We start from the raw sequence: 11082 nt of genomic DNA, 5'->3' as shown, positions 1-11082 counted from the left end.
GACAACGAGAACAGAAACAGAAACTCAGGCACCGCTGACACCGTGCCGGATTAATCTCAGCACACACGTCAAGATATAAATGGTAACTTCCCTGGTTCTGCATAACGCTATAAGGGTAGGAGAAATGACAGCGTGTAAAGCGTCCTGGGGTCTGCATATGCGTGGGCCATCTGTAGACTGGGCGTTGCATAGCTGAGTGAATAAGTCCCCAAATCAATTTTGTTTCCTTCTTCCAAAGGATTCTAACGGGTAAAATCAACAAAAATAATAATGTTAAAGAATCGGACCCCGGTTTTCATTCATGTAGTAAATGTTATCTTCATGCAATGGGATGTTCGACTTGTTATCACCTTTTAACTACCAAAAAACAAAAAAAAGCAAATCTGCAAAAAGTAAAGAAAGAAAGAAACAATTGATTTTCCTCTCAAAGGTGTAATAGGAAAATTATTTCCTTTACTGCATATTTTGCCTCCGCAGAACATGATCTGACAATAGCAGTAAAAATAATCATCCACATAACAGACAATTGTTTGTCGACTTATTTCCAAAAACCAATCAGACAGCGATAGCGGTTGTCAACATAGGACATTAATCTAAGTGCCCTGATAGCTTTCAGCTAAAAAAAAAGAAGAAAAACCCAGAATAATGGAATTTAGATATTAGGTATCATTTCTGTTCAGCTTTTGTATTGTTTTCTGTTTAATCTATAGCAGGTACTCGATAGGAACAAGCACAAATTCACGCTTAATTTCGTTGCTTGAAGAAATTGAAAACGAGGCTAATGCAAATGCTAACCGAAAAAAAAACATAAAAAGAAAAATAAAACCCGCCAAAACTCCCTCCTTTTGCAAAGCTTTTGCCATCTGATATGGAACGAAATTATTCTATCCATTATCCACCTGTTTAGGCGCGTAGTACTGTCAATGTGTCGTCGGAGAAGTTATAATGGCTCTACGCGCTTAAAAGCTAAGTTATCAAGGCATAAGGTGAAAAAAAAAACATCCCATCTAACCGTTTAGCGTCTCACTCCGAGCTCAGTGAGACTTGAATTTCATAATTTTACCCTTTCTCGATTTTCTTGCATCTCTATGTAGGGCCCTAAGTGAAGCAGTCTGAATAAGGGATAATCGCTAAGGCAAATTTGCTGTCGTCGATATTTGTATCGATTATCTTGGATCCCTGAATTTCAAGGAAAAGTCCTTTCATCTGGACGGAGCTTCTCAAAAAAATGCTATTACTTGGAATATTTATCGTTCTTGGTAAGTACTTGCATGAAACAAAATCGGTGTAGCATAGCTAGAGGCAGTTTTGATAACCTCCTGTTACGTTTTCTCCATGATATTTTTCTAAAATGTTTTTACAATCTCTTAATGCTTGTCATTGACGCACTTAATAGGCGTGAAAGTCTGGTGAGAAAAAAGAAATAGGAAGAAATAGAAACAACTAGAAAGACGAGAGCTTTTTTATCATTTAAGATGGTCCCTTTTGTAATCTCTTAATTATGAGTAAAAGAGAACTTAAAAAAAAGAAATAATTTACATTTAGGTAGGCAAAACTACCTATGCCGGAACACAACAAATTAATCAACTTCTTTTTCGAAAAAATTTTCAGCGATTTGTGTATGATTCACTCTGCCTATCTTTTATATGTGGTCATTGATCTCTACCACGTTATCCTAATTTTTCTCTCTACAATAAACGTAGTCCTTCACCCGAGCGAGGACAAAACGTAACGGCGATCTCCTTTCAAACAGATGTATTTTCTAGACCACTCTGTTGACACAAGCGCTCTCCCCGTGACAGAAACCTTTTCAAGGAATAATTAGCTCAGAAAACTAAAAATTTATCTTAAATGTTTCAAATATACCAGTCATTGTGTTATGAGTCACTAGAACTCCGCTCTAATGGATGTAATTAATTCTCTTTCTCCTTAACAAATTCATAGTGGGGATACACTTTCTGACTACTGTCGCTATAAAGGCGCATTTCTCACACGGGCGGCATTTCGTTTACCAATTTTTTTCGTGACACGTTTTTCTTTATTAGAGACGCAAAGAAGATATGATGGTTTTCTTTTCTTAATCTGCCAAGTCAGGTCTTCTTTTTTATAAAAAAGAATCTCAAGAAAAAACTTTACAAATGTCCCGGTATAGGTGATTTAATAGGAACAATGAACTCCCTGACATTTCATTGTTTTAAGACCCAAGTTCCCATTGGTATCTTATTGTCGTAGTCCTTGTCTAGAAATTGACTCCTCTGCATAACCCCCCTACACCCCCCCCCCCTTACCTGGTATGGCTATGAATTAGGGAACTACTTTTTTATGATTGGTGATTTAGATTTTGTCTGCTTTCTTCTATCCCACAGCAACTAAGATCATGCTAATTTCAACTCAAGGTTTGTACTTTCTTTGTCCGGAAAAGGAATATGGAATTTTAAAGGGTTCAACATTGTCTATGGTCTTCGCCGCTGCCGTCATGGGTTAAACAAAACATCATATATCGCTAAATAGATATTGAGAAGCGAATTACTCGGGAAGATCACTGATTTGTTATTGCTGGTAATTGTCCCTACAAAAGAGGTCAAAAAAAAAAACAACAACAACAACAACAAACAAAAAATGAGGTCGGTTTGGCTTATAAACTTTAGGTTGTAACATCAATTTCAAAGCAGCTCTCCATCCCAAAAAGATAAAAAAAAAAAAATTGCAAATATTAAAATAGAAAAAGACAATTGAAGTCAGAATAAACTGAGGGTCAAACCATCGTAATAGCTCTGTGTTTTTCTATAAACTAGTAGTACCAACCACTCGTTTCTGCGTTTAGCGAGCTCAAAGTGAAAATTGGAAATTTATAAAAACAGAAAGGTAAAAGCAAGAAACTGCTATGGGTCTTAACCGATTACAACTTGTTCCTGAAAGTCCACGAAACAAGACGTGAGTGGAAAAAAAAAATTGATCTACAAAAAATGATTATGTAAACGAATAAAAGACAGTATGTGTGCAGACGAGGAAAATCGTTAATATTTTAAAATGTTTCTACTAAATGTTTACTTTTGCAACGCAGATAAGCATTGCTCCAGCCTTAACGAGACACTCAGTTATTCAGAGCTGATCGGTATGGACTGCCAGCAGGGTATTGGCCAAAGGCGTCAGAACTGGCATAGGATGATATGTCGCAATGAGACAGATACATCTATTGACCGGGGATGTTGTGAATCTTGGTGTGAGCAGTTGGCTTCTTGTTTCAGGCAGTCGTCCAATTGGACATCGCGCTGTACGCAAATGTGGAGGTGCAGAAACCCTCGCAAAAAGCTTTCTATTAACACAACAGACTCGCTGTATTTGGGCAGTATCCAAGTGAAACATTGCTGGGCAAGGAATTTTACTGCCATTAAGCTAACAACAGTGATCGAAGTAAGTGGATTTGATTCTAGTGCAACAGTGCCTAATGTTTACCAGAGTTCCTTTCACTGTTTACAGAACCTTTTCATAAAATTTGTGACTCATTAATTTATTTATTCCTTTAAGAGTACTACGGTTACAATATGATATATGTTAACCGCCTTATTCCTACTCGAATTTTAATTTTAATTTTAACCTTCTCAGTTTCCAAGTAAGAAACTTGTCGACACCATCCTCAAAGAAGTGATAAACTCCTTTGGATATGAAGCAAATCAAGAAAAGATTGAACGTGCTCTTCTCTCCGTTACTGATTTGGAGGAGTTCATCGGGAAATATTCACAATATCATCTTAATGAAACCGCAACTAAGATTTACATTCGTTGTGAACATGCAGGTGAGTAAATCTTAAAAAAAAAGCTGATTTGGGAGTTTTTTTGTTTCTACTACGGAGTTCAAGATAAGAAATAATGCATTGTCCGTGGAAGATTTGAGAAATAATCCTCTAGGGTAATACTTGCTTTAAACTATTTGATTTTGGGCGCAAGCTTTGTCACCATCAACCCTTCATCGAGTCCTATTGGCGACAGGTATCAAAGCTCCCTTAAAGGTTGTTCATACCAGCAAATTCCTATCCCGCACCAATTGTCCCAAAGAAGTCTTTCAATTGTGTGGAATCTCGTAACAGAATGTATTAAAAAGTAATAAAGGATAATAACAAATTAAAAACACTTGGAATCCGCTGCGATGATATATGTTTTATGATTGAAAAAATGATCACCCACACTTTATCCGAAATTCAAATTGAGAACGCTCCTTTGACTGATCATCATTCCAAAGAGCTTACACTGATTTCCTCTAAGTGATAGTTTTCAGCCCTTCTAGGCCTTAATATTTTGAGAACGGTAACTTGTGACTAATACGAAAGCATCCTTATTCATTTTGGCCTGCACTTTAAACAAATCTTTTTTTTTTTTTAGATATTTTGGTCAGGAAGATTTTTAACGAAAATGAGAGCGATGTCCAACTTGGTGATGATAAAGGAGAAAACCTCCTCAGCCTTCCCACTGCAGGCTTGGATAACGGTTGGAGAGTTATATATTTGTCATTCTTTTAAGAATATAAAATTCCACATTTTTTGTTGTATCATCCAATATTTTTGGCGATTGATAATGGTAAAAGGACCGAGTGGAGTCCAACTCAGTCTTTAATCAAACAAGTTCTGACAAAATTGGACGACACGAAGTCCTGTTATCAATTAATAAAAACTATGACAAATGGAAGAAAGAAGCTAAACCTAAGTAATATTTTTTCATAAAAACAAACAAACAAAAATAGCAACAACGACAGTTAACTCGGCGAAAAGCGCGGCAACAGCGAGCACACATAACACGTCCTGTCTACTTTGATAGTATCCCTTTAACCTTCCTATTACATTGTCCAATTACAAGCATGAAGCGTACACTGTCCTATAAGTGCTCAAATCATGCTAGTGATAACCAGTTAGGTTCAAGGATTTTTTTGTAGTTTTGATTATGAGTGCTATTGGTCAGAAGGAGATTGTTTCATGTACGAAGGAAAATTCAAACTGGATGGCTAAGATTTTAAGCTGGTTGTTTGTTTATATTCAATTGTTTATTTGTCCCTAGGTCGAAATATTTTATTCCTATTCAAACGTAAGGCATACCATTTGAATTAGCCACTTGGGTTGTAAAGTCTTAAGGCCGTGATTGATTCTCCTTCTTTTCGTCATGAGACCGGTAGTAATAAAATTTTCTCCATTATTACGTCTTAGGATCAGTGGCACTTGCCGTCATTTACAAAGATCTGCATAAAATATTCCTACCAAACCAAGCCAACTCTGTCTCGTTCAACAAAAGAGGGTTTGCTAAAACTTAGTTTGATATATAGTATCTTCAAGTTTGTATAGTTCTCTTTTGGTGTTAGATGAGCTACACGAGGCAAATTTAGAGCAATGTCCGCGATCCCAGTTTGGATTTCTATTTGGCTTTTGTTTTGATTGTCTTTAAATAACTTTCTATCAATTTTCTTTTTTGTCTTTAATAACCTTTTTTCTCTTTTTCTTTTTTTTTTTCTTTGCTTCTACTTTTATTTGTCTTGCTTTGTTTTTCTTGTTATTAGTTGATCTTTCGGGTGACTTTTGACATCTGAGCGATATACATAGAAAAATAAATGAATGCATATTAAAAAAAGGCACACTAGGAATTCCGCTTTGTCGACTTTGGATCATAAAGAACAAATTTCGACAGAGTTGTCAAGACTTTCGATTAAATAAGTGCATACAATAGATTTTTATCTAAGCATTTTATTGGGAATCATGGTTAGGAACATCAACACATTCATCTTGTCTGCAACGATATGGCCAAGTAACTCCAAACTCAGGGAGAATATCACGTTGAAATTTAAAAACCTGAAGGTAAGCAGTAATTAATCAAGAGAGAGTTGGATCAATGCTTATAACTATTTAAAAGAGTTTAAGTGGCGTTGGTATATTTGGATAATATGAGTAAACCTTGCCAATTAATCTCTCTTAACGCATCTTTCCTGTACCATCCTTGTGTCTGTCTGCATTTTCGTTTTTTGTTTGTATTTATATGTACTACTGTTTGCGCTTTTTAGTCTTGTTTTTGGTTGACTTTTGTTGCCGTTTTTGCTATTACTGTTATTGTGGACTTTATTTTATAATAAGTTCTTAGCATCAGATATTTTTATGACTTAAAGGCCTTCTTTCTTTTTAGGGCGCTTCTCAAAGAGAGGCAAACTAGACTATAAATATTGGGAAGAAACTCTTCAAATGTATCACAAATGGGGAAGGAGTCTGAAAAATTGCGGCGAGAGCACTCTTACCTCCATATATAATAGCCCGCAAGACGCTGAATTACTTAAAACTAATGGTAATTTCACGGTTTCAGCCTGCAACTTTGGACAGAAGCTGCATGTTTTGGGATACTTTCGAAAGCAGGTAAGTAACTTTGAATTAATTAATGACATCGTTCACTCCAATTATCAAATTTTTCCAGGACTATTCTTTCATACATGTAAGGCTTTCGTCAGTGGCGCATCATATAGTGTGCTCACTTCTTACTCCTTCTCCTCTTTCCCAGGCTTCCATATAAGAAGTGGTCGATAGAGCTGTCAGTTCTTTTGCTTTGTTTTGTTTTGTTTTGTTTTTTCTTTTGGGGAGGGGGAGGTGGAGAGGGAGAATTTTAGGACCGTTTTTTAAAATGCTTTCTGCATGCCCTCTAGATGGTCAGGGCAAGGATGTCTCCTAAAATCTAGGAACGAAACTTACACCGAGTGCAGCTGCAATCATCGGACTCACTTCGCAGTTCTTATGCAGTTTGACAGTGGAACAAGCGGTAACAGGTTAACCAAGGTAGGGATATTACGGAATATACATACATTGATTTCAGAAAGCATCTTGTATCGGCGTGGCGCTTTTTCCCGCGTCGGTGTTAAACCGGGTGTAAGTTATGTAACCTTTTTCTGTTATCTTTATTAAATCTCTGTTTTTTTCATTCATTTTCAAGACTGACGAAAAGGCGCTGAATATTCTTGCATACGTGGGCTTGTCCTTCTCTTTAGTTGGAATCACTTTAACAATCATCAGTTATGCTCTTTTTACGTAAGTATCTGACGTAATTCCACGGAAGCATTGTAAAGTAAGCCGATATTTTAGATGCAACAAGAACTATTATCAGCTTAGACGTGTAAAGTGATACAAGCCAAGTCGAATTATCTTTTGTTTCCCAAAGTATATAACATGGCTTTGTATAAAATGATGATGGAACTGATATGGAGGAGTCCTCTTACAAATCATTTGTTTAATTTTTATTAGAGACATGAGGGGACCTTTATCTCAGATCCGAGTGAGTCTGGTCACCTCACTTGGTGCAGGGAAAATTATCTTTCTAACCGGAATTGGTGCTGTTGAGAACAAGGTGAGATATTACATAAAAAAAAAAAGTAGAGTCCCTTTGTGTAAGTCTTTATGACAGTAACCTGCTCTTAACTTATTCAGTCCATGCCACTTTTTCTATCCTGTGCAGTCTGCCTGTGTTACAATAGCAGCTTTAGTGCAGTATCTCCTGATGGCCGCTTTCTGCTGGATGCTTGTCGAAGGAATTTATCTTTACCTATTTGTTGTAAAAGTTTACAACATCAACGACAATATGAAGGTGTCACATGGATTTTCATGGGGTAAAAATGCATTCAAAACTTGTCATACTCTTATTGATAATTGTTTGAAAAGCAAAACATGAATAATTACCTGCACCATTGTCATCACCTTCATCACTACTATCATCACCACAGCCTTGTAGTTTGACATTGTAATCACTTCGAGTTTCAAATACACAGGTCTACCCGCCCTCGTCGTCTCCATATCGCTAAGCATTGCAGCAGGAAGCGAACAGGGGATTACAAGCTATGTCAGTGAAAAATCGTAAGCAGTGAGGACTTTTTTCTCCTGATCCATGAGTCTGTCACGAATCGTCGTTTTCTGCCTTTTCGTTTGTTTGTTTTATTTTATTTCTCTTGTGATTTTTACTTGCAAGAAAACCGGGCCTAGAGGATACTGTGTACGTGCATGTACACAATATTAAATCATTAATTGATAATTTATCAAAGTTTCCGATACCTAATTTACTTCAGCTGCTGGATTTCATCTGCTAACGGGATGATATGGATATTTGTCGTTTTCGTTCTACTGATTGAATTGGTAAGTTAAATTCTTAAGGTTTATTCGCTTTCACGATTTGCCCTCAGTTATCGTTAGAATCGCGACGATGTTTTCTTTCTTACCACTTACCTCTAACTTCATTCACTATGTTCGATAGTATTCCGCGAAATGTAAAGTGTATGTTATCCTTTGGGAGACCCCATTGTTAGAGAACGCATTAAGCGGTTATCGCGCCGGACGGCAGGTTAAGAAGTCCACGGGCCCGTTTCTTGAAAGTCCCGGTAACTAAACGGACCCGAAGCCATGTTTTGAAATCAAAATTTAAAGGATAAAAAAGCAGGTTCGGGCACCCAAACCAGTCCTTTTCTGTTTCTTTAGCTAATAGTTTTGTTGTATCATTTTCAAAAATTTTTAAATCGACATCTTGAATGAAAACAGAACAGCTTTGCGGGCCCGTTAAGTTACCGGGACTTTCGAGAAATGGGCCTCTGGTTCGAAACTTTAACGGTTGATTGTCTTGTGTTGTTAGGCGAGACAGTTTGTGTGTACGAACGCATTTTCAGGTAAACCTGAGAAACTTAGTGGAATGATAAGGATGGGGAAGCTTCAAACTTTTTACGTCCTTTACCTTAAGTGCAAACTCAGCTCTACCTCCAAATCATGTTGTTTTTGATTTAGTTTGATGAGTACTTTTTTTTTTTTTTTTCAGTTAAACGCAATGCTACTGGGGCGAGTTATCAAGGAAATGACAATCATGCATCAGGCGAAAGACAAACACAGTGAACAAATAAGGTGAGTATGTCAGCGGCGCCAGTAGAATATAAATCACGGTGAGCCATTCGCTTTTTTCTTTGCTTCCTTTTACAAGTAATACCTACTTACGAAAATGAAAGCAACCTATCTTCTTCTTCTTTATTTTTTTCCATGATTTTGTAGGCTTGGTGTCAGGGCATGCATGGTGATGATTCCTTTTCTGGGGATCACGTGGCTATTTGGTCTTCTGTTGTCCTTGCACAAAGCGTTCGCCTACATTTTCACACTTCTCAACTCCACTCAGGTAAACTAAACACAAATTTTATAAAATGAATTCCGTCCAATATGAGTTAGCTAACTGGGTTACTTCTGGTTTGATAAATCTCACCAAAGTTGAAGTCAGTAATCAGAGTTTATCTCTACTCATATGAGATACACCCTACTCATGTGAGAGCACAAGTTCACCACTGTTTATTATGAATTCTCAGCTTTCTCTGATACTCGACTGCCTTTTTAAGCGAACGTTCTATCCCATTACCACATGCTTGGAAAATAGACCCCCTACGGCTATTAAGCTTTCAACATTTATAGCGTTCTTAAGTAAATAACGTTAACGAGAAAGAAAAAATTTAAATAAAAAACAGACAATCAGGACTCTAATGTTGTCAAATAAAAATACCGATCACTCTTTACAATGATATCTTTACAATTTAAATCTCCGGAATTAAAAATAACAAATAAAATCATAAAACCAATCTCACGATCTTGAATCTGCAATGATGATGGTTTTCTTCATCTCATAAAACTTATCTTATATTATTGATCTTATAATATAAGTAGTGTCACTGTCACGCATATTGTCGTGCCTAGTAGATTACCATGTGCTAAACTTAGTGTAAAGCAACTTGTAAAAATAGAGAGCTTGTGATTAATACCAGTAATTTGGACATTTTTCTGACCATGAGATTGCATATTCAGGGAACTGGGGGTGGAGGGCGTAGATGAAAGCTTTATGAGTCTACACACAGGCAATAAAAAAAGTTATACTGCAGGCGTTAACTTGATATCCCACTTTATGATTTAACAGGGCTTCTTAATATTTCTCCTTCACTGCGTAAGAAACTCAGAGGTATGTTATTAAATGTTGTTCTTAGCTCTCTTTGTACCTTTGTTCAGATTTCTTTCTAGCTAGGCTTCGACTTTCTAATAAGAAATTTAATTCCATGGTTATATCGATCCAATTCAACGCACGATCAGTTTTAAAACTCTTGTAATCGTTTTGATTTCACCTTATCCTTGCAGATTAGATCTCGCTTTAAAACAAGGATCACTGGCGTCACCCCAACTATAGATGAAGGAACGAACATTAAGCGAGCCTCGCAAGTGAATGAAACTGATGGGAATATCGTTTTTCCGAGAAATATTCCTGTCCAGCCTCGCAATAACAATGAAAGTGGTGTTGAAGTCCCTGAGATCTGAATCGGCATCGTAGTCTTTTTCCACAGTCTAGATCTGTGTATATCTTAAATTAAGTTCGTGCAGAAAGTTTGGAACGACTCAGAAGAGCTGGATAACAACCCACTCACGAGATTACTGTAATGTGGTCTTGCCTGTTTACTGGGAACTGGGGGGAGGGGGCATCTTCAAACACGTTTCCTTCGATTGTTTGTAAACTGCTGATGCAGTCTGGCCAAATTCCCCCGAAAAGTGTTGTGATGCGCATTTGATCATATCCACATGTTCATTTGCGCAATATAAATATTTAATTATTATTATTATTATTATTATAATTATTATTATTATTATTATTATTATTATTACTATTATAATTATAACCTTCTGAAGCTGAGGCTCGGATAGCTTTGCATTTGATCCAAATTATAATAATATAACAGTTCAAGTAATCATCATGAGAAGTATCCTTTATGTCGAGAATGAGTACCGGATATAACCAAGGTCAGATGGTCTAGAAATCCAAAACCACATCCAAGAGACAATTCCTGAGAGTAAGGGACCTACCTAGGGTATCTCAGAAGGAAAAAACATTTTTTGTTTTCAAACTTAAACTTGCTCACCAATGAGTATCCATTAGAAATGGTTAGGATTTCATCACCGTGAAAGAAAATCTTCCTCAGATGTTTCATTTAGTCTATTCATTATTTTATTTATCTACTTATCGTCCTTATTCCTTCATAAGAAACCATAAGGTACTTTGATTATATCTCCAT

The 11082-nt window shown here is 36.6% G+C and overlaps 1 protein-coding gene across 1 annotated transcript in view; it reads left to right on the top strand.

Annotated features, from left to right (window-relative positions):
• Positions 1-932: 932 nt before the first annotated feature.
• Positions 933-11082, top strand: part of LOC111345383 (adhesion G protein-coupled receptor D1-like) — a 10299-nt gene continuing 149 nt past the window's right edge. Inside the window, exons 1-19 of the mRNA XM_088751032.1 lie at positions 933-986; positions 1095-1259; positions 2367-2396; positions 3065-3414; positions 3607-3796; positions 4380-4484; positions 5195-5282; positions 5746-5836; positions 6333-6382; positions 6667-6796; positions 6951-7045; positions 7259-7361; positions 7470-7620; positions 7780-7864; positions 8074-8140; positions 8811-8893; positions 9038-9158; positions 9942-9983; positions 10157-11082. The exon at positions 10157-11082 is cut by the window's right edge and continues 149 nt beyond it. Of these exons, the coding sequence (XP_088607158.1) occupies positions 1229-1259; positions 2367-2396; positions 3065-3414; positions 3607-3796; positions 4380-4484; positions 5195-5282; positions 5746-5836; positions 6333-6382; positions 6667-6796; positions 6951-7045; positions 7259-7361; positions 7470-7620; positions 7780-7864; positions 8074-8140; positions 8811-8893; positions 9038-9158; positions 9942-9983; positions 10157-10333 (1989 nt within the window). The 5' untranslated portion in view covers positions 933-986; positions 1095-1228 and the 3' untranslated portion in view covers positions 10334-11082. The remainder of the gene's footprint in view (positions 987-1094; positions 1260-2366; positions 2397-3064; positions 3415-3606; positions 3797-4379; positions 4485-5194; positions 5283-5745; positions 5837-6332; positions 6383-6666; positions 6797-6950; positions 7046-7258; positions 7362-7469; positions 7621-7779; positions 7865-8073; positions 8141-8810; positions 8894-9037; positions 9159-9941; positions 9984-10156) is intronic.

The sequence above is a fragment of the Stylophora pistillata genome, chromosome 2 (genome assembly GCF_964205215.1).
Source record: "Stylophora pistillata chromosome 2, jaStyPist1.2, whole genome shotgun sequence".
Taxonomy (NCBI): domain Eukaryota; kingdom Metazoa; phylum Cnidaria; class Anthozoa; order Scleractinia; family Pocilloporidae; genus Stylophora; species Stylophora pistillata.
Note: the sequence above shows the minus strand (reverse complement) of the source record. Positions and strands in the feature narration are given on the sequence as shown.